General features: G+C 33.4%; 1 protein-coding gene and 6 non-coding genes across 7 annotated transcripts; 6 read left to right on the top strand and 1 right to left on the bottom strand.

Moving 5' to 3' along the window:
* Nucleotides 1-771: 771 nt before the first annotated feature.
* On the bottom strand, nucleotides 772-6,930 carry rad23b (RAD23 homolog B, nucleotide excision repair protein). Its single transcript, XM_034896636.1, has 10 exons — nucleotides 6,683-6,930; nucleotides 6,009-6,090; nucleotides 4,329-4,408; nucleotides 3,932-4,113; nucleotides 3,766-3,821; nucleotides 2,754-2,881; nucleotides 2,499-2,631; nucleotides 2,254-2,381; nucleotides 1,550-1,732; nucleotides 772-1,315 (listed from the first exon to the last, which is right to left on the bottom strand). The coding sequence occupies exons 1-10, from the start codon at nucleotides 6,746-6,748 to the stop codon at nucleotides 1,202-1,204; spliced, it is 1,152 nt and encodes a 383-aa protein (XP_034752527.1). The 5' UTR covers nucleotides 6,749-6,930; the 3' UTR covers nucleotides 772-1,201.
* Nucleotides 6,931-9,353: 2,423 nt separating this feature from the next.
* Nucleotides 9,354-9,435, top strand: trnas-gcu. Its single transcript has one exon. It is a non-coding gene; the product is annotated as a tRNA-Ser (tRNA).
* A 2,887-nt stretch (nucleotides 9,436-12,322) lies between these two features.
* On the top strand, nucleotides 12,323-12,404 carry trnas-gcu. Its single transcript has one exon. It is a non-coding gene; the product is annotated as a tRNA-Ser (tRNA).
* Nucleotides 12,405-12,977: 573 nt separating this feature from the next.
* trnas-gcu lies at nucleotides 12,978-13,059 on the top strand. Its single transcript has one exon. It is a non-coding gene; the product is annotated as a tRNA-Ser (tRNA).
* Nucleotides 13,060-14,298: 1,239 nt separating this feature from the next.
* Nucleotides 14,299-14,380, top strand: trnas-gcu. The gene has a single exon. It is a non-coding gene; the product is annotated as a tRNA-Ser (tRNA).
* A 2,492-nt stretch (nucleotides 14,381-16,872) lies between these two features.
* trnas-gcu lies at nucleotides 16,873-16,954 on the top strand. Its single transcript has one exon. It is a non-coding gene; the product is annotated as a tRNA-Ser (tRNA).
* A 1,212-nt stretch (nucleotides 16,955-18,166) lies between these two features.
* Nucleotides 18,167-18,246, top strand: trnas-gcu. Its single transcript has one exon. It is a non-coding gene; the product is annotated as a tRNA-Ser (tRNA).
* The last annotated feature ends 3,772 nt before the right edge of the window (nucleotides 18,247-22,018 follow it).

Here is a 22,018-nt window from a genome sequence, read left to right as displayed (position 1 = left end):
ATTCACTGTTTGTGGTTTCTTCAGGCTGGCAGATGGGCTTACTGTTGGCAGTGTTGACATGTTGTGGTCTATATTGCCCCCTATAGGTTCTTTCAATTTTAAGCACACTCAAGGCTTTTGTCGTTCAACCTTTATTCTTAAATATAGCATTGTAGAAAGTCCCTTTAAGGCCTTTAAAAGTAATTCTAGATTTTGCAGTGTACTATTAAGCTTGAGTTAACCTGCAAAATACAAGAAGTGGTTTGATGACACCGATAAAGCTCACATGAACATGAATTATGCTCTGTACAGCCTTTCTATACTACATGTATCTCATTACATTAATTGATCCTGGTTACAGTTTAGGCTTCATTGCAATATTTAGTTTGCCCTATAATTTGGGAGTGTGGTGTATGAGGCGATGACGATTTATTTTTTGTTGGGGCGGGCGGGTTGTGGTCTGGTGGACAGAATTTCTGAATTTTCTCGGAAAAACAGTCAAAACCTTACTAATAAAATTAATCAATTCATAATCTTGAGCATGTCAGATTTATGCAGTCACACTCGTAAACACAGCAGAATAGGCAACTTTTACATATTTTAAAAACTTTAGATTTCTGTAAAAATGTCAGCCATGGCCGCTAAACCCTACCACATGTATGTAAACTGTATACATGTTAAAATGCCTTCACATATATATTGCAGTTCAGGCTTCTTTACGGAGCTCCTTTCCACACCCCTGTTGATTTACAATTTTTTCAAATGAGGGATGTTAAATAGAAAAAAAAACAGTGCCATACATGTTGATTGTTTATTGTGCACAGCTTTAATTTTTCAAACCTCCATTACTTGTCAACATAAAATATAACAAAAAGAGTGCATGAATACTGTTGGATCAATCCTCCTGAACAAACCTCACTGTCAATGAGACGCAGACTGCAAACTATTTTGATTAACTAAAGTGTTTTTTTTATTTTATTTTTTATCAATAGCACACAGGTGATTTCTGATGAAAAGTTACTGTACTTTAATTGTTCCTCCACAAACAATAGCCTGTCCTTGTCCACAGGCTGGTAATGATCCAGTGTTGTAAAGAAAGGTGAATGTGCTGAATAGATTTTTTTTCTTTTCTTTTTTTTTTAAATGTAAAAGGCTTGTTGTACATATATAGTTAGCAATCAAAAAGTAGAGGAAGAAATAAGAAAATAGTCAAAATGACGATTTAATCATCATCAAAGTTCTGTTGTAAAAGGAAGTTGGCGGCCAAGTTCTCGTTCTTCTCACAAGCAAAGTAGGCTTGTATAACGAGTCCCTCTGGAAATCCTAAAGCTTTTAGCTGGAGAGAGAGAGAAACAGAGTAGTTGCAAATTAGCCAAACGACATTTTAATAAGCAAATGAAAATGGTTGCTTCATGTTTAATAGTCTCTACTAGGTGAAAATATGTTCAATAGTCATGATTTTGGCAACATCATTAGAGGTGACTCATCATATCCCAGCACGCCAATTTAAGCAGTACTGAACTTTGGACTGAGAGCAAAGGGTCAGTGACAGCGTTGGGCTCCTCCTCACCCTCTCAATGGCCTCTTTCTCCAATGGCGTGACCTGGATGTAGCTCATGTGACTCCCGCTGGGTGCATCACCGGCTATCCCTCCGGCTCCCACTGTTCCTCCTGCTCCACCTCCAGCCGGCACTGCCTCTGGGTTGGGTTCATTCAGCATCTGGATGAACTGCTCTTGGTGGCTGCTAATCTCCTACAGTGGTAAATGAGAATTTTAGGTATGTACAATGGAGGCATATAAACTATACACTGTTTCTGTGCACTTATTACTTAAGGGGGGGCCAAAATGTATTAAAAAAAATAATTGCCTCCTATAAAATTTGTTTTTCCTATACATTAGAGACTCACAAGAGACACGTTTAAAGTGTGAAGTTTGTTATGGGTAAAACTAAAAAAACACTAGAACCTACAATTCCCATAATGCAACTCAGAACTGTCTTTCACTAGACGCCCTGCCCCTAAATCCTTGTCCTTAGAAACCCCACACCTCTAGTTGTAACGCAGGCTTGTTAAAAATGTTTAAGTCCCAAGTCCAAACTGAGATACATTTCTTCTTTTTTTAAACTTGGCTCCCTCCAGAGCCACAGAGGACATTATACAGCTGTATTTAAAGGCTGAGTAGTACTCCTTGTGTCGTGTACACTGAACTTAATGTGTGCCTCTTTAAGTGTAATGTAAAATGTAATTAGAACTGTGTCAAACACCCCCACCCACCTGCAGCAGCTCAGGGTTTTCCCTGCCAATCTCCTGCAGCAGGGCAGGAAGCAGGGCCGCATTCTGCTGGATCAGCTGTCGCATCACGTGGAACTGGGGCTGATTTCTCAGGAAACTCAAGGGGTTGCCTGAAAGAATTAAATGTCAGTTTAAGCAGCAAGAAGCCAGACACAGAAAGAAAAAAACAGAAACAACATTTTCTCATTGAGACCACTGGAATATGCAAAATAGTATAGGACACTTACCTTCTCCAGCACTTGAAGAGCCAGTGTTGGCAGGAAGGGTAATACCACCTATGGGTGCAGTAGTAACTCCACTCACTGGAGGCACCACCGCTTCAGGTCCTGATGGATGGCCTGGCTCTCTGCCTGGAATACCCTGAAAATAAAGTCAACAAAACTTATTTGAAAAAACATAATTGACATAGTATATGGGTTATGTACCAATCCAGCAATTTGCTGTCACATATGTTCGGGCCTCGGACTGAAGACTGTTCTTACTGTGAGCAGGTACTCCACAGCTCTGTCTGGGTTGTTGAAGCTCGCTCTCAAAGCTGCTACCACCTGCTCCCTCTCGTAGCCCATCAGCATCATCTCGTTTACCATGGCGTCATATGATGGGCCCGTCACTTAAAAAACACACACACACACACACACACACACACACACACACACACACACACACACACACACACACACATTAAGAACTGAAACCTAATGACCTAATATTTGCAAATTAATGTCGAGGTTATAACATGGGTGTCAAACTGTCAAGGCCACCAGAAAGGTAGACATGCATGTGTTTTAATTTGATCTTTAATCTTTAAATATGTATTAACATGGCACTTAATTTAATGATACATAAAATATCAGCATGCTGTCAAACAGAAGATATCTTGCTCAGATGTCTTTAAGGTCACAGAAAACACAACTAAAAATGTATCTAATATGACAGCATTATTAACAAAATCATGCACCAGTTGAGCTTTGACTTGTATGCAAAGCAAGGCAAGAGCATTTTAGAAGTTAGCAAACAGTAAGATCAAATTCTACACGGTCTTATATTTTAAAGAAAATCTGCTTCATATTGTGAAAATTGACATCAATAGCTACAAGAGTGATAATAATTAAGACCAAAAGGATTTGCTCTTAACAGCAATAATTGTAAAACAGAGCATATTGGCCATGGGAAACTACAGGATTATGTTTTTGCCGTGCCGCAGTGTCAGGCAGCTAATTGATTAAGATGCATCTATGTCAGCATGATATGGATATCCAGAGAAATAGGGTGGATCAAAATAAAACGATTCATAAGTGGGCCCACAGATTTATTACATACAAGATATGGCTTAAAAGCATTGAGGCAAAATAGTATTTTTTGTCTAACAAATTGTGTGGTATTTGTGACAAAGCTCTTTCATCAGATTCATAATTACCTTTCCCTCATGTGTCCCACCAACAAAAGGCAATACAATACTCACTGACAAATTAGGTCTATAAATTGCAGCCTTACCTAGATTTGAAACGGCCTCATTAATCAGGTTAGTGTTTGTTGAAGCCTCCGAGCTTCTGCAAGAGAAAACAGAGCTTGGGTGAGGCGTGATCTGCACGTCACTTCTCAGAAAGAGACGCACTGAAACCAGAGAAATAGTTAAAGACAAACATCTACCCATCTTTACCCGACAGGGGTGGAAGCTGGTTCAGCGGTCGGAGACGGTCTCTCCTCTGGTTTGTCGCCTGTGGAGGTGGGCCCTGATGTGTTTTCAGAGCTGGACGATGAGGCAGGAATCGCTGCAGGAGCTACAGCGCTGGAAGCTGATGTGGCAGGTGAAGGCTGTGGGGCGGCTGATGCCGTTTTAGCCTGCAAGATTATTTTTATAATATAAAAATGTTATACATCCGGTATTATTTGAGTCCCAAAGGGTGCTTCTCTTATAAGTTGTCATTGGGAGTGGAAAAGAAAGGTTACACATCCTAATCATTGATAGCTCATTTCAATTGCATTCAAGGGTTTGCTGTTCTACAAAAAAAAAAAAAAAAACTGCCATTTCCTGAAACAACTTCTAATTCACAAACCTTTGTCACCATGACAACCACAAAGTTCTTTTCATCAATTTTGTATTCTTTGAGGGCTGTGTCATCGCTGAGGACTTTACCTGTGATGAAAAAGGAAAAAAAGAGACATTATCCTATTGGGTTAACCTGGCATGAACTCTGAAACAACATGCAGGGATGCAACAATAGATGGTATCATATTTGATCACTGAATAGAAGGTTGCTGAGTGGATACATCACCTGCTTTTGTGACCACATCTGGGTCTTCTTGTTATATTGTTTTTTATGGTGTATATATTTCTGAGAAGCCACTTTAAGTAGGTCGTATGAAACTCCTATCTAAAGGGCTACAAAACGTTTACATACACAGTGCCTATGAAATGTATTCAGCCTCCCTTGCGGTTTGTCACGTTTGATTATTTTAAAACGTAAATTACAGTGTGTAATGGGCAATTTTTAAGTCGGACTAAAGTCTTAATTATTCACTACCTGGTTTTTACCATATTCCCCAAGGTTTATCTATCTATATTTTGAAAGACCTAACTGCAAAAGTGGGCATGTCATGGAACACATTAACCAAGCTGGATCCTCTGCAGTAATCTGGATATAATTTTCATTCTTTGGCAGGTTTCTTGCTATACTGTAGGCTTTGAGCTATGGCAACAGGGGATTAAAACCATTTTAAAAACACAGCCCTTGCTGTAGCCTTGATGTATCTGCTTTACCAGCTAAACAGAAAATACACTGTTAACCAGCTCTACAGTGCTGCATTTTTACAGCTGCACTGAGGGTCTAAAATTACATTTGACCAAATAAATGTATTTAGACCTCTCAATGCAAAGTAGAACCAATCTAGTGTGTGGACATTTACATCATACACCAGCTACAAGAGATGTGGAAACAGATCCTTACTTATAATTACATCAGTTCTATTCCAATTATCAAACTTGGACACCACATGATTTAGAGGGAAGCAAAGAGTTGGGCAACTTCTGTCTCAATACAAGCCATTTAAAGGCAACAGTCGATAGAAAATATATTTATTTTGTTTTTCTGATCTTATTTAAGGCTTGGCTTGATAAGTTTTGTTTGAAAACACAAAAGTAGAACAAACTAAATTTGCTTTCATGCTGGATTATGAAGAGAATCTTTCAGACATTGACATGCTTCTTTTGCTGGTCAGATATTCACTCTAACCTCCCCATTTATACAAAACAGTATAGGATCTTTTACAAAGTATTACAGTAAACCATTAAAAGGAAAACTGTGATGCACTCAATGTAGACCCATTTCCGACTTTAAGAGCACTGTGATACAAATCTACTTGCTTGGAAGATCCGCGTTAGCTTTCATGACAAATTTGGGCTCCCTGTGACTGGACAGAATACAACATCATGTCGAGTTAAACGTTGATCCCAGCATGAATCAGGAGAAACTGGTAGCATTAAGGCAAACGGTCAAAGGTAGCTTGGTATTACACATCTACATCTACTCTTCAAAGTGAACACCAAGAGAACACACTGGAAAGTAAGAATAAACGTCCATCTCAAAAACAAAAACATTAGATAAACTATAAGACGCCCCAATGTATTGCTGATATCCCTAAAAAGTGTAATGGGTTACACTTAAGGCTGAAGACAGTGACAAGCGCTCTTTTTTTATGTAAAGATTAAGAGTTATACAGAGCCATGACATACATACCAGCATAAATCAGCTTTAATCCAGCCACTGAGAAATGTTCCTTTCCTTTCTCCTGTTCAATCCTCTCCTTTAGAGTCTTCACCTGTGAAAATGACAGTGTGTTGTTGTATTTTGAGAAGCTTGACTGCAGCGTGCGTCTCATAGGTGTAAAGGAAAAATATAATGAAAAGATTTGTACCATAATGTGTAATGCTGTAATTACATTAATGACTTTAACCAAAATAACATGTTTAATTATTATTATGAATTAATTTAACTGGTCACGTAGCTAATGTGTAGCTAATTTGAATGTGTTCCACAGAAAATGAACTGTGCTAATCCAAACTCATTGGTTCAACACTTTTACGGTAGTAACGCCGACGTTACCTTGTCAACCCCCCCACACACACACTTTGAAACGATAAGTGGGCTAAGGCTAAATGCTGACAATTTTAACTATTTTCCTGACCAGTAACGTTATTTAATAAAATGACGCCTATCGGTCTCATGCCCCGAGTCATACACCGGCTATATTAACCCGAATACTTAGTCCTTCTAAAATATATCCGTCATGTCTACGCAAACACATCTATCACGCGTCTAATTTGAAATGGTCAAAAACTAAAGTCCTCCGTTCCAGAACATACCCAACTCCCACTCCACCCCCTTCCCAAATGCATGGTTTCAACTCTCACCGTCTCCTCTTCATCGATGTCGACTTTGAACGTCTGCTGTTGTAAGGTTTTCAAAGTTATCTGCATTTTGTCGTCAGAGTTTTTATTACCGGGCCTAGCTTAAATGTTGTAGATCCAACTTGCAAGAATCTTGTCTGTTTTTGTTGGCTCATTACAAACTGTCAGCGGCCATGACTTTTCTTCTTTCTTCTTCTATGTATGATTTGCTAGCTACAGCGCTCCTACTGGTCAGCGTTGAAACTGCAGTGAAACTGCGGAACGTAGGCCTACTTCTGGGCGGTACCCTGTCAACTGACAATATCCTATCTTAAGCTGATCATATGTTATTTATTTGACATACATGTCTTCAGAGTAAATAGTAACGTTGTAGTTAATTGTTGATAAATGTCGTAGTGCAATACCTGCCTCTGACATGGAGTGTGGGAGAGGTGAGAAAATAAAAAGTAGGCCTACTCAAGTCAAGCTATAGTAGCCTACTCAAATGAATGCATTTAATTACATTTCACCATTGCTTATTTTTCACAAAATTAATTAAATCCCTTACCTTGTCCTAAGTGCAAGTACTGTGAAGTTTATTGATTGCTTGATTGAGACGCAGTATAATTTCTTTGCAACACTTACTTTAAAAAAGTATGAAGACAAATAACTCCAACACTACGAATTCTTAGTATTTAAGTATTATATCATGAAAACATAGAAAATATGTATTGTTTCCTTTAGCCCTGACCAACACAAATAACCCCTTATTAATTGAATTCCTAAAAAGCATTTTATTGTCACTTATTTTGATTACAATAGTACATTGCAAAACAGAGTTAAGTTATAATATGCGTAGAGGAATATAATAGTGAAAAAATGTTTCTTTATCCTACTGGGATGAAGTAAAAAAAATTATAGCCTTTATTCATGCAGGCTATATTTGTAATGTCATCCCAGCCCCATTCTTACTGTATGGTCTAAGAAGCAACCAGAGCAACAACTCACCCTCTATCAAATACAATGCTTTTTTCTGCATTTTAATTACATGTAATCAAAACATTTTTCTTTTTTTTTTCTTTAGATCAATATGTTTTTGGTTCTTTTTTATCATGTAGGCTATCTCTAAAGACTGACATTGATAGAATAAACTTGTTCCCCTTACTTAAAGTAATTTAGCATGTAATGCCGTTATCACAAGTTTCAACAATCCCAGGACCTTCAAGCATGGAGGAATTTCAATATTATCCATCCAGCACTCAGTATTCCGAGGCTTCATTGACTTCTGTCTCACATGCTGCACAGCTCTGACTCTGAGAGGACTGTTAAGTGCAAAAGATAATATGCTGGAGGCCACGTCTCCTTTATTCTCATATCACTCCCCCTCTCTTTCTATTGCTGTAAGTGGGAATCTGTTTATCTCCCACTCCTCTCAACTGTCTCTCCCTGTTCTTCTGCCGCTCTTATCTTCTACCCCCCCCCCCCCTTTCTTGTCATCCAGTTATTACGACAGAAGCACTGTCCTTGCCTGCCTTGGCCCGAGCACACGCTCATCAGGCATTCCTTATGTTGCTCCACTCAGCAGCAGTGTCCTCCGTTACCCTCTCCCCACTGTGGCTGTGCCTCCTGCTCCTGTCTCCAGGGGTCGTCAGTTTGCTGTCGTGCCCCTTCTGAAGTTGCGAGCCACAGAGATTACAGTCTAATCCCTTGTGACTTGGAGATATTTTTAAGCAATGATGTTGGACATGTGAAATAAATACTTGGCCTCTTCTAAAACAGGAAGGATAGGAAATGCAGACGGCATGTGTGAAATTGAGACTTTCAATAGAAAGACACCACACAGATATCTCCAAGTGCTGTTTTTAGTGATATGGGGAGATGTTGAGAATATAAAAAGGAACAACAGTGAAATATAAAGCTTGCCTATCACAATAGCTTGAGGTATTTAGGGCGCAGGAGCCGCAGCATTTCATGCATGCACATTTCACAGATGTTCAAAGCACACACTCACGACTAGCACTGCAGGGTTTGTGGTTTTGGTCAGCAGAGCTCTTGCTGGGTGTGGAGTGGAGTAGAATAGAGAGAAAGAAACAGAGGGTGGGAAGGGTGTAACACAGAGTGAAGGCCACTAAGATGCCTTCTCAGTCCGAAGTTATTTCCTGTGGACAAGCTGCCGGGACTGTTATTGCTTGTTCCAAGGGCTCTGAGGACATACAGAGGAAATCCTATATGTCACTGAAAATGGGAAACATGTTGCACAAAAGCTAGCCTTGATGAAGATATTTTAAAAAGCATATGATCAACTTTGGAGCAAGGGTAATTAAATGTGTGAGCAACGGCATTGTTATTAGAAAATGCATTTCCAGCAGAAAATGCTTGTCACTATGTTTTAAAAACTGATTAAAAGTCATAGTATGGAATGTCAAAAAAAGAGATAAAAAGGTATAGTATAGTATGTCTAAAAAGTCATGAATAAGTCATAGTATAGTATGTTGAAAAAAAGTGATGAAAAAGTCATAGCATAGAATGTCGATCAAAGTTAAAAAAAAAAAGGCATAGTATATGTCAAAAAAAGTCATGGCATAGTATGCCCCGAAAAGATTAAAAAGTTGTGGTGGAGTATATCAAAATAAGTGCTAAAAAGTCATTGTATAGTTTGTCCAAAAAAATCACTGTAAAATATTCTAAAAAAAGAGATGAGGTGGCCGAGTGGTTAATGCGATGGACTGCTAATCCATTGTGCTTTGCACGCGTGGGTTCGAATCCCATCCTCATCGAACTGGAGTGTGTTGTTCTGCAATGTTTACTTGTCAACAATATAACTAATCTTAAGTTTGCCAAAGAGTAATGTACATGTTTGTATGTTGAAAACGATCAAAATCTAGTAGGTTGATAAAAATCATGGTATATCCATAGACCGTTACAGTCTATGGGTATATCTTAAGAAATGATTACAAGTCATTTCTCAAAATGTTAAGAAAAACATATAATATGTCAATAAAAGTCGTTGAAAACATTAAGTCGTAATATTGTTTGTTGACAAAATTAATAAAGAAGTCAGTATAGCATGTCAAGGAAAGTGATTAAAAAATTCATAGTATAGTATGTCTTAAAAACTGATTAAAAGTCATAACATAGTATGGCAAAAAAAATGTGATAAAAATTCATAGCATAGTATGTTGAAAAAAGTGATACAAAGTCATTGTATAGTATGTCAAAAAGACTGATAAAGTCATAGGATTGTATGTCACTGTGAGGGACCAAGCAGTTAAGCATGAGGAGTCACAAGAGAAATTCTAAAGTTAGAGTTTTTATTTCCCAAAAATAGTTACAACAAAATAAAGATAAAGTTCTGGGCCCTTTAAAGACGTCAAATAAACAGACAGTAAGGCTCAAACCATAAGAGACTCAAAACTACAACTGACCCACTAACAAAGACACAAAGGGGACTTATATATTGGCTGATCAGACCAATTTAAACACACAGGGGGAAACAAACAATAACTGCAAACTAGCTTCAGAAACAAATAATGACAAACCTACCTAAAAATGCATTCCAAATAACACTTTTACTTATCTTAACTTATAAAAAATTACTTTATATAAAATCTAAACCCCAGAATACCTACAACGAGAATAAAGCTAGCCACCTATCAAGCAGTGGTAATGTCCAATTAGGCCACCTCCCCTATAAAGCTGCTCTTTCTCCAAGCACCACCCCTTTTAAGCCATCAGACCTGAAACACTCCCAGGTTTGGACTCCAACTGGTAAGCTCAAAAGAAGAAACCGTTATATAACAGTATGACCATCCAAAAGTAACTAATGCAACTAATGTAAGCAAGTGCACGCTTGCTAAAAGATACTTTTGTATAAATCAATGAAAGTATGATGCACATGAAATGAAACAAGTGTCCTGTAAGTTATTTGTAACTGAATAAATGGTTGCAATAAATGAAAATGTATAAACAAAAACATATAAACTAAACCTAAGGGAAAACTGCATGAGGTTACCGCTCTGGTTGTGTGGCCATGGCTGTGGCCATCACAGTCAACAAAAGTCATAGTAAAATCTACTGAAAAAAAAAGAGATGAAGTGAGTGGTTAGGGGGAGGGACTGCTAATCCATTGTGCTTTGCACGCGTGGGTTTGAATACCATCCTCATCGAACTGTCAGTATAGTTTGTCCAAAAACCTGTGATGAAAAAGATATAGCATTGTTTGTCACAGTAATAGTCAAGTATATCCAAGAAGTCATTGTTTTCAAGGAGTTTTTGACATGTCAAAAAGGGATGAAAAAGTTATTGTAAAGTTTGTGGAAAAAATCTCAGTACAGTATATCAAAAAATGTGATAAAAACGTCCAGAAAAGTGATTGAAAAAAGTCCTAGTAAAGTAAGTCAAAAAAGTTATAAAAACGTCATAGTACAATATGTCCAAAAAGTTATTGTATCGTATGTCAAGAAAATATTTTTAAAAGCCTTAACATAATATGTTGAAAAATGTTTCAGCATAATATGTTGAAAAAAGTGATTAAAAACATAATGTAGTACATCAAATGAAGTGATAAAAAAGTAATGGTATAGAATGTTGTAAGAGTCAGTGTAGCATGCCCAAAAAAATGATAAAACGGTCATAGTACAGCATGTTGAAAAAAGTGTCAGTATAATGTATCTAAAAAAAGTCATAGTATCTTATGGAGAAAAAAAAGTGATAGTTTAATATGTGGAAAAAAGTGATAAACAATGACATAGTCAATAAAGTCATTGTAAAGTATGTTGGGAAAAAATCATATACAGGTTGTCTAAAAAAGTCATAGTATGTAGAAAGAATGATGAAAAAGTCTTAGTATAGTATGACAAAAAAGTCATGGTTTAGTATGCTGAAATAAAAAATAAACGTCATAATATTGTATGTCAAAAAAGTATAATATACAAAAACGTCATTGTATACAGTATACAGTATTTTATGTCAACAAAATTTTAAAAAGGCACAGTATATTATGTTGAAAAAAGTACATCGAAAAGAGTGATAAAAAGTCATACTAAAACACCCTGGAAGAAGAGAAGTGGTTAAGGCGATGGACTGCTAATCATTGTACTCTGTGGGCGTCAGTTCAAATTTCATTGAACTGGAGTGTGTTATTCTGCATGTTTATTTGTCAACATTAACTAATCTTAAAATGTTCATACTCTCTTTGGGAAATCTTATAATTTTTCCCAAGAGAAATGTTCATGCATGGTATGTATTATAATTTGTTGAAAAAGGTGATGAAAAAGTCATTGTATACAATGTTGATAAAAAAGCTATTGTATAGAATGTCCATGAAAGTCATAAAGGTTAGTGTAACGATTCAGAAAAAGTCGTAGTATAGTCTATCAAAATAAGGGATAAAAAGTCACAGTATAGTTTGTCGAAAAAAAGGCAAACAAAATTCATAGTAAAGTAAGTCAAAAACATTAGGGTATAGTATGTCAAAAAAGTCATAGTACAGTTTGTCTTAAAACCTGATTAAAAGTCATAGTATAGTATCCCCCAAAAAGATGATTAAAAATTCATAGTATAGAATATCAAAATAAGTGATAAAAAGTCATGGTGGAATTTGTCAAAAAAAAAGATGAAAAATTAATAGTAAAGTAAGTCAAAGTGAAATGTACTGAAAAACGAGATGAGGTGGCCGAGTGGTTAAGGCGATGGACTGCTAATCCGTTGTGCGTTGCACGCGTGGGTTCAAATCCCATCCTCATCGAACTGGAGTTATTCTGCAACGTTTACTTGTCAACAATGTAACTATTCCTAAATATTGAAACAACTCTCGTTGGGAAATCTTATCAATTTGCCCATGAGAAATGTTCATGTTTGTATGGTATGTCCAACAAAGTCATGTAAATATAGTAGGTTGAAAAAAGTCATGGTATGTCTTAAAAACTGATTATAATTAATAGAATAGTATAAAAAATTTGATAAAAAAGTTGCAGTATAACATGCAAAAAAGTAATAAAAAGTCATATTGTGTAGAAAAAAGGTGACCAATAAGTTGTTATATAGTATGTCAAAACAAGTCATAGTCTAGTATATAATAAAAGTAATTGTTTTTCCTGACTTTCTGATATATTGAAAAAAGTGACAAAATAAAAGTCATAGTATAGTATGCCCCAAAAAGATGATTAAAAAGTTATAGCGTAGTTTATCAAAATAAGTAATAAAAAGTCATGGTATAGTTTGTCCAAAAAAAAGTGATGAAAAATTCATGGTAAAGTAAGTCAAAAAGTCATAGTGTAGTATGTCAAACAAAGTCATAGTAAACTACACTAAGAAACAAGATGATGTGGCTGAGTGGTTAAGGCGATGGACTGCTAATCCATTGTGCCTTGCACGCATGGGTTCGAATCCCATTCTCATCGAACTGGAGTGTTGTTCTGCAATGTTTACTTGTCAACAGTGTAACTTATCTTAAATGTTCAAACAACACTCTCTGGGAAATCTTGTTTTTGACATGTTGAAAAAAGTGACAAAATTGTGATGAAAAAGTCATTGCATAGTATGTGGAAAGAATCTAGTATAGTGTATCAAAAACAGTAATAAAAAGTCATAGTATAGAATGTCAAAATAATAGTATAAGACAGTTTGTCCCAAAAAAGGGAAGAAAGATTCATAGAGAAGTAAGTCAAAAAAGTCATGGTAAAGTATGTCAAAAAAAGTCATAGTATAGTTTGGCCTTAAAACCTGATTAAAAGTCATAGTATGGTGAAAAAAGTGATGAAAAAGTCATAGTATAGCATGTCCAAAAAAGTGAGGAAAAAGTTATAGTATGATATATGGAAAAAAGTGATAAACAGTGTCATAGTACATAATGTGTCAAAAAGTCATTGTAAACGATGTCGGAAAAAACATTTACAGTTTGTCTAAAAACGTCATAGTATAGTATGTAGAAAAAGGGTGATGAAAAAGTCTTAGTAAAGAATGACAAAAAAAGTCTATGTTGAAAATAGTGAATAACGTCATAGTGTTGCATGTAAAAAAAAAGTCATAAAATAGTATGTTGAAAAAGTGATTAAAAATGTCATAGTACAGCATGTCGACAAAGGTCATAGTATAGTATGTCAAAAAAAAGATTTTAAAAAAGTATTATATAGTATGTCTAAAAAAAGTCATAAAGTTAAAGTGTAGCAAGTCAGAAAAAGTCATAGTATAGAATGTCAAAATAATAGTATAGTATAGTTTGTCCAAAAAAGGGAAGAAAGATTCATAGTAAAGTAAGTTAAAAATGTCATGGTATAGTATGTCAAAAAAGTCATAGTGTAGTTGGTCTTAAAACCTGATTAAAAGTCATAGTATAGTATGGTGAAAAAAAGTGATAAAAAAATCTTAGTATAGCATGTCGAAAAAAAGTGATGAAAAAGTCGTAGTATAGTATGTCGACCAAACTTCAAAAAGGCATAGCATATGGCAAAAAAGTCATAGTATAGTATGCCCCAAAAAGATGATTAAAAAGTTATAGCGTAGTTTATCAAAATAAGTAATAAAAAGTCATGGTATAGTTTGTCCAAAAAAAAGTGATGAAAAATTCATGGTAAAGTAAGTCAAAAAAGTCATAGTGTAGTATGTCAAACAAAGTCATAGTAAACTACACTAAGAAACAAGATGAGGTGGCCGAGTGGTTAAGGCGATGGACTGCTAATCCATTGTGCTTTGCACGCATGGGTTCAAATCCCATTCTCATCGAACTGGAGTGTTGTTCTGCAATGTTTACTTGTTACAGTGTAACTTATCTTAAATGTTCAAACAACACTCTTGGGAAATCTTGTTTTTGATATGTTGAAAAATGTGATGAAAAGGTCATTGTATGTTATGAGGAAAAAATCTAGTATAGTGAATCAAACTGTAATGAAAAGTCAAAATAATGTTTGTCAAAAGAATTGATAGTCATAGTATAGTATGTCAAGAAAAGTGATAATAAAGTTATAATATAGTAGGTCGGAAAAAACATGTACAGTTTGTCTAAAAAAGTCGTAGTATAGTATGTAGAAAAAGAGTGATGAAAAAGTCTTAGTATAGAATGACAAAAAAAGTCATAGTTTAGTATGTTGAAAATAGTGAGAAATAAACGTCACAGTATTGTATGCCGAAAAAAGTGAAAAACGTCATAAATTAGTTTGTTGAAAAAAGTGATAAAAAAGGTATTGTCTAGTATGTCTAAAAAAAGTCATAAAAGTTGTAGTGTATTAATGTCACTAATCTTAAATGTTCAAACAACGCTCTTTGGGAAATCTTGTTCATCTTGTTTTTGATATGTTTAAAAAAAGACAAAGCTGTGATGAAAACGTCATTGTGTAGTATGTGGAAAATATCTAGAATAGTTTATCGAACACAGTAATAAAAAGTAACAGTATTGTTTGTCGAAAAAATTGATAAAGTCATAGTACAGTATGTCAAGAAAAGTGATAAAGGAATAGTATGTCGGAAAAAAACTATACAGTTTGTCTAAAAAAAGTCATAGTATAGTGTGTAGAAAAAGGGTGATGAAAAAATCTTAGCATAGAATGACAAAAAAAGTCATAGTTTAGTATGTTGAAAATAGTGACAAACGTCACAGTATTGTATGTCGAAAAAAGGGAAAAATGTCATAGTATAGTGTGTCCAAAAAAGTGATAAAAAACGTCGTTAAATAGTATGTTGAAAAAAGTGATAAAAAACGTCGTTAAATAGTATGTTGAAAAAAGTGATAAAAAGGTCATAGTACAGCATGTCAACAAAGATACAGTGTAGTATGTCAAAAAAGAGATTAAAAAAAGGTATTGTACAGTATGTCTAAAAAAGTCATAAGTTATAGTGTAGCAATGTAACTAATCTTAAATGTTCAAACACTCTTTGGGAAATCTTGTTCATCTTGTTTTTGACATGTTGAAAAAAGTGACAAAACTGTGATGAAAAAGTCATCGTTTAGTATGTGTCGAAAAATCTAGTATAGTGTATCGAAAACAGTAATAAAAAGTCATAGTATGTCGAAAGGATTGATAAAGTCATAGTATAGTATTTCAAGAAAAGTGATAAAAAAGTAATAATATTGTATGTCAGAAAATACATGTACAGTTTGTCTAAAAAAGTCATAGTATAGTATGTAGAAAAAGGGTGATAAAAAGTCAGTGTAGAATGACGAAAAAGTCATAGTTTAGTATGTTGAAAATAGTGAGAAATAAACATCATAGTATTATACGTTGAAAAAACACTTTGACAAAGAAGTCATAGTACAGTATGTTGAAAAAACACTTGTTCGACAAAGAAGTCATAGTACAGTGTCGAAAAAAGTCATACTATGATGTATCTAAAAAAAGTGATTAAAAAGTCATAGTATGTTATGTAAGAAAAAGTGGTAGTATGATGTGTGGAAAAAGGTGATTAACAATGTCATAGTACATAATGTATAAAAAAAGTCATTTTAAAGTATGTCGGAAAAAACATAGTTTGTCTAAAAACGTCATAGTATTGTATTTAGAAAAAGGGTGATGAAAAAGTCTTAGTAAAGAATGACGAAAAAAGTCATGGTTTAGTATGTTGAAAATAGTAAATAACGTCATAGTATAGCATGTCCAAAAAAGTAAAAAAATAGTATGTTGAAAAAGTGATGAAAAATGTCATAGTAGAGCATGTCGACAAAGGCTATAGTATGTCAAAAAAAAGATTAAAAAAGAAGGTATTTTATAGTACGTCTGAAAAAGTAATAAAAGTTATAGTATAGCAAGTCAAAAAAAGTCATGAAAAAGTCATAGTATAGAATGTCAAAATTATAGTATAGTTTGTCCAAAAAAGGGAAGAAAGATTCATAGTAAAGTAAGTTAAAAATGTCATGGTATAGTATGTCAAAAAAGTCATAGTGTAGTTGGTCTTAAAACCTGATTAAAAGTCATAGTATAGTATGGTGAAAAAAAGTGATAAAAAAATCATAGTATAGCATGTCGAAAAAAAGTGATGAAAAAGTCATAGTATAGTATGTCGACCAAAGTTCAAAAAGGCATAGCATATGGCAAAAAAGTCATAGTATAGTATGCCCCAAAAAGATGATTAAAAAGTTATAGCGTAGTTTATCAAAATAAGTAATAAAAAGTCATGGTATAGTTTGTCCAAAAAAAGTGATGAAAAGTTCATGTTAAAGTAAGTCAAAAAAGTCATAGTGTAGTATGTCAAACAAAGTCATAGTAAACTACACTAAGAAACAAGATGAGGTGGCCGAGTGGTCAAGGCGATGGACTGCTAATCCATTGTGCTTTGCACGCATGGGTTCGAATCCCATTCTCATCGAACTGGAGTGTTGTTCCGCAATGTTTACTTGTCAACAGTGTAACTTATCTTAAATGTTCAAACAACACTCTCTGGGAAATCTTGTTTTTGACATGTTGAAAAAAGTGACAAAATTGTGATGAAAAAGTCATTGCATAGTATGTGGAAAAAATCTAGTATAGTGTATCAAAAACAGTAATAAAAAGTCATAGTATAGAATGTCAAAATAATTGTATAGGACAGTTTGTCCAAAAAAAGGGAAGAAAGATTCATAGTGAAGGAAGTCAAAAAAGTCATGGTAAAGTATGTCAAAAAAAAGTCATAGTATAGTTTGGCCTTAAAAGCTGATTAAAAGTCATAGTATGGTGAAAAAAGTGATGAAAAAGTCATAGTATAGCATGTCCAAAAAAGTGAGGAAAAAGTTATAGTATGATATGTGGAAAAAAGTGATAAACAGTGTCATAGTACATAATGTGTCAAAAAAGTCATTGTAAACGATGTCGGAAAAAACATTTACAGTTTGTCTAAAAACGTCATAGTATAGTATGTAGAAAAAGGGTGATGAAAAAGTCTTAGTAAAGAATGACAAAAAAAGTCTATGTTGAAAATAGTGAATAACGTCAGTGTTGCATGTAAAAAAAAGTAATAAAATAGTATGTTGAAAAAGTGATTAAAAATGTCATAGTACAGAATGTCGACAAAGGTCATAGTATAGTATGTCAAAAAAAAGATTAAAAAAAAGTATTATATAGTATGTCTAAAAAAAGTCATAAAGTTATAGTGTAGCAAGTCAAAAAAAGTCATGAAAAAGTCATAGTATAGAATGTCAAAATAATAGTATAGTATAGTTTGGCCAAAAAAGGGAAGAAAGATTCATAGTAAAGTAAGTTAAAAAAGTCATGGTATAGTATGTCAAAAAAGTCATAGTGTAGTTGGTCTTAAAACCTGATTAAAAGTCATAGTATAGTATGGTGAAAAAAAGTGATAAAAAAGTCATAGTATAGTATGTCGACCAAAGTTCAAAAAGGCATAGCATATGGCAAAAAAGTCATAGTATAGTATGCCCCAAAAAGATTATTAAAAAGTTATAGTGTAGTTTATCAAAATAAGTAATAAAAAGTCATGGTATAGTTTGTCCAAAAAAAAGTGATGAAAAATTCATGGTAAAGTAAGTCAAAAAAGTCATAGTGTAGTATGTCAAACAAAGTCATAGTAAACTACACTAAGAAACAAGATGAGGTGGCCGAGTGGTTAAGGCAATGGACTGCTAATCCATTGTGCTTTGCACGTGGGTTCGAATCCCATCCTCATCGAACTGGAGTGTTGTTCTACAATGTTTACTTGTCAACAGTGTAACTTATCTTAAATGTTCAAACAACACTCTCTGGGAAATCTTGTTTTTGACATGTTGAAAAAAGTGACAAAATTGTGATGAAAAAGTCATTGCATAGTATGTGGAAAAAAATCTAGTATAGTGTATCAAAAACAGTAATAAAAAGTCATAGTATTGTTTGTTGAAAAAATTGATAAAGTCATAGTATAGTGTGTCAAGAAAAGTGATAAAAAAGTTATAATATAGTATGTCAGAAAAAACATGTACACTTTGTCTAAAAAAGTCATAGTATAGTATGTAGAAAAAGACATAAAAAAGGTATTGTGTAGTATGCCTAAAAAAAGTCATAAAAGTCATAGTGTATTAATGTAACTAATCTTAAATGTTCAAACACTCTTTGGGAAATCTTCATCTTGTTTTTGATATGTTGAAAAAAGTGACAAAACTGATGAAAAGGTCATCGTTTAGTATGTGGGAAAAATCTAGTATAGTGTTTCGAAAACCGTAATAAAAAGTCATAGTATGTCGAATGGATTGATTAAGTCATAGTATAGTATGTCAAGAAAAGTGATAAAGTCACAATATTGTATGTCATAAAAAACATATACAGTTTGTCTAAAAAAGTAATAGTATAGTATGTAGAAAAAAGTGAGGAAATAGTGATAGTATGATATGTTGAAAAAAAGTGGTAAACAGTGTCATAGTACATAATGTGTCAAAAAAATGTCATTGTAAAGTATGTCGGAAAAAACATACAGTTTGTCTAAAAACGTCATAGTATTGTATCTAGAAAAAGGGTGATGAAAAAGTCTTGGTAAAGAATGACAAAAAAGTGTGAAAATAGTGAATGTTGAAAATAGTGAATAACGTCATAGTATAGCATGTCCAAAAAAGTCTTAAAAAAAATCATAAAATAGTATTTTGAAAAAGTGATTAAAAATGTATAGCATGTCAACAAAGGTCATAGTATAGTATGTAAAAAACAAAAAAGGTATGATATAGTATGTCTAAAAAAAGTCATTAAGTTATAGTGTAGCAAGTCAAAAAAGTCATAGTATGTCAAAAAAAAGTATGTGTCTGAAAAAAGTCATATCATAGTATATCAAAATTATAGTATAGTTTGTCCAAAAAAAGGAAGAAAGATTCATGGTTAAGCAAGTCAAAAACGTCATGGTATAGTATCTAAAAAAAAGTCATAGTATAGTTGGTGTTAAAACCTGAATAAAAGTCATAATATAGTATGTAAAAAAAAAAAAAAAAAAGAAATAAATAAAAAGTCATAGCATAGAATGTCGACCAAAGTTCAAAAAGGCATAGTATATGTCAAAAAAGTCATAGTATAGTATGCCCCAAAAAGATGATTAAAGAGTTATAGTATAGTTTATCAAAATAAGTAATAAAAAGTCATGGTATAGTTTGTCCAAAAAAGTAATGAAAAATTCATGGTAAAGTAAGTCAAAAAAGTCATGTTCTGCAATGTTTACTTGTCAACAATGTAACTAATCTTAAATGTTCAAACAACACTCTCTGGGAAATCTTGTTTTTGATATGTTGAAAAAAGTGACAAAATTGTGATGAAAAAGTCATTGCATAGTATGTGGAAAACAAATCTAGAATAGTATATCAAAAACAGTAATAAAAAGTCATAGTATTGTTTGTTGAAAAAATTGATAAAGTCATAGTAGAGTATGTCAAGAAAACCGATAAAAAACGTCATCATATTGTACGTCGGAAAAAACATATACAGTTTGTCTAAAAACGTCATAGTACATCATGTACAAAAAGGGTGATGAAAAAGTCTTAGCATAGAATGACATCATCATAGTTGAAAAAACACTTCTTCAACAAAGAAGTCATAGTACAGTATGTCAAAAAAGTCATACTATAATGTATCTAAAAAAAAGTCCTAAAAAATTGATAGTATGTTATGTACGATAGTATATGTGGAAAAAAGTGATAAACAGTGTCGTAGTCCATAATGTGTCAAAAAAATGTCATAAGTCAAAAAAGATAAACATACGAGTTAAAAAAAAATCACAGTACAGTATTTTGAAAAAGTGAAAAAGTCATTGTACAGTATGTCCAAAAAAGGTGATCAAAAACGTCATAGTATAGTATGTAGAAAAAGGGTGATGAAAAAGTCTTAGCATAGAATGACAAAAAAAGTCATAGTTTAGTATGTGGAAAATAGTGAGAAATAAACATCATAGTTGAAAAAACACTTCTTCAACAAAGAAGTCATAGTACAGTATGTCGAAAAAAGTCATACTATAATGTCTCTAAAAAAAGTCCTAAAAAATTGATAGTATATTATGTAAAAAAAGTGATAGTATGATATGTGGAAAAAAGTGATAAACAGTGTCGTAGTCCATAATGTGTCAAAAAAAAGTCATAAGTCAAAAAAGATTAAAACATACGAGTTAAAAAAAAAAATCACAGTACAGTATTTTGAAAAAGTGAAAAAGTCATTGTACAGTATGTCCAAAAAAGGTGACGAAAAACATCATAGTATAGTATGTTGAAAAAGTGATGAAAAAAAATATAATAAAAAAGGTATAAAAAGACATAGAATAGTATGTTGAAAAAAGTGATAAAAATGTTACTAGAGTACATTGAAAAAAGTGTTACAAATTCATAGTTTAGTTTATCAATAGATGATTAAAAGTCATTGTATAGTATGTTTAAAAAAGTGTATAAAGTCATAGTATAAGTCAAAAAGTGATAAAAAAAATCAGTATAGTATGTCGAAAAAAGTGATAAAAAAGTCATAGTATAGTGTATCAAAAAAGTCAGTGTAGTAAGTTGAAAAACTGATCGAAAAGTCAGTGTACAAAAAAGGCATTGTTAAAAAAAGTCTTTGTATAGTATGCCAAAAAAAGTTGATTAAAAAAGTCATAGTATAGCGTGTCAAAAAAACACTTAGTATAATATGTTGACAAAAAATGTAATGGTATAGTATGTGGAAAAAAGTGGTAAAAAGTCATGGTATATGTTTAAAACAGTCAGGTTATAGTATGTCGAAAAAAGTGATTAAAAAGTCTAATACAAATGGCTCCTCCCTATGAGAACCATATCCAACACAAATCTGCAAGTAAAAACATAAAGTACTACTTTGATTTGAGTTTCATAGAAAACAACAACAGGTGATTTGATTGGAAAACAGCACATCCTAGTTCTTGTTCCTTTGGCATCACTTTGACCTTGATAGTGGAGCATTTCACTTACTCAATTTGCTATTTAGGAAGCTTGCTTGTCAAGGAAATGTGTGCTGATATGCATAATTCAATGATTTAATCATACATAACAGTGATATTATGCGTGATATCAAATGTATCATGTCTAAAAAATACAAGTAAAAGTGCAGCATGTTCTCACAATTTAACCCTTAACATCTTAGTTTGAAGATTAAGATTAATGTATCCTTTATTAGTGCCACAATAGGAAATTACAATTAAGCAAGGAAAATTGACATTTCAGAGCCCTAATTCAATTTACAAGATGAGTCTGTACAAAGAGGAAAAAAATGCAATTAACTGTTATCTGATAACTTTATTATCAAGTTAAAAAAAGACAATGAATTACAATATTTACAGAATATCCAGAGATAAATGGAATAAAATTGTAAACAATCATTCTAGGCAACATCACAACCCACCATCAGGTAATCAGATTTAAATGGGAAGAAAGGCAAGAAGGAGAGATTCTAGTGTCAAACTATGACGACAACAGTCTGAAAAGAGAAATGCATCGGA

This window comes from Etheostoma cragini, chromosome 16, assembly GCF_013103735.1.
Source record: "Etheostoma cragini isolate CJK2018 chromosome 16, CSU_Ecrag_1.0, whole genome shotgun sequence".
NCBI classification, from domain to species: Eukaryota; Metazoa; Chordata; class Actinopteri; order Perciformes; family Percidae; genus Etheostoma; species Etheostoma cragini.
The sequence above is the reverse complement of the archived record's forward strand: the minus strand, read 5'-3'. Positions and strand labels throughout refer to the sequence as shown.

Coding starts and splice junctions, on each gene's coding strand:
- rad23b (XM_034896636.1), bottom strand. CDS start 6,748: ATGCAGATAACTTTGAAAACCTTACAACAGCAGACGTTCAAAGTCGAC. Junction 3,822..3,931: donor CCAGCTTCCACCCCTGTCGG/GTAAAGATGGGT, acceptor TTTCTCTTGCAG/AAGCTCGGAGGCTTCAACAA. Junction 2,382..2,498: donor CTCTTCAAGTGCTGGAGAAG/GTAAGTGTCCTA, acceptor TAATTCTTTCAG/GCAACCCCTTGAGTTTCCTG.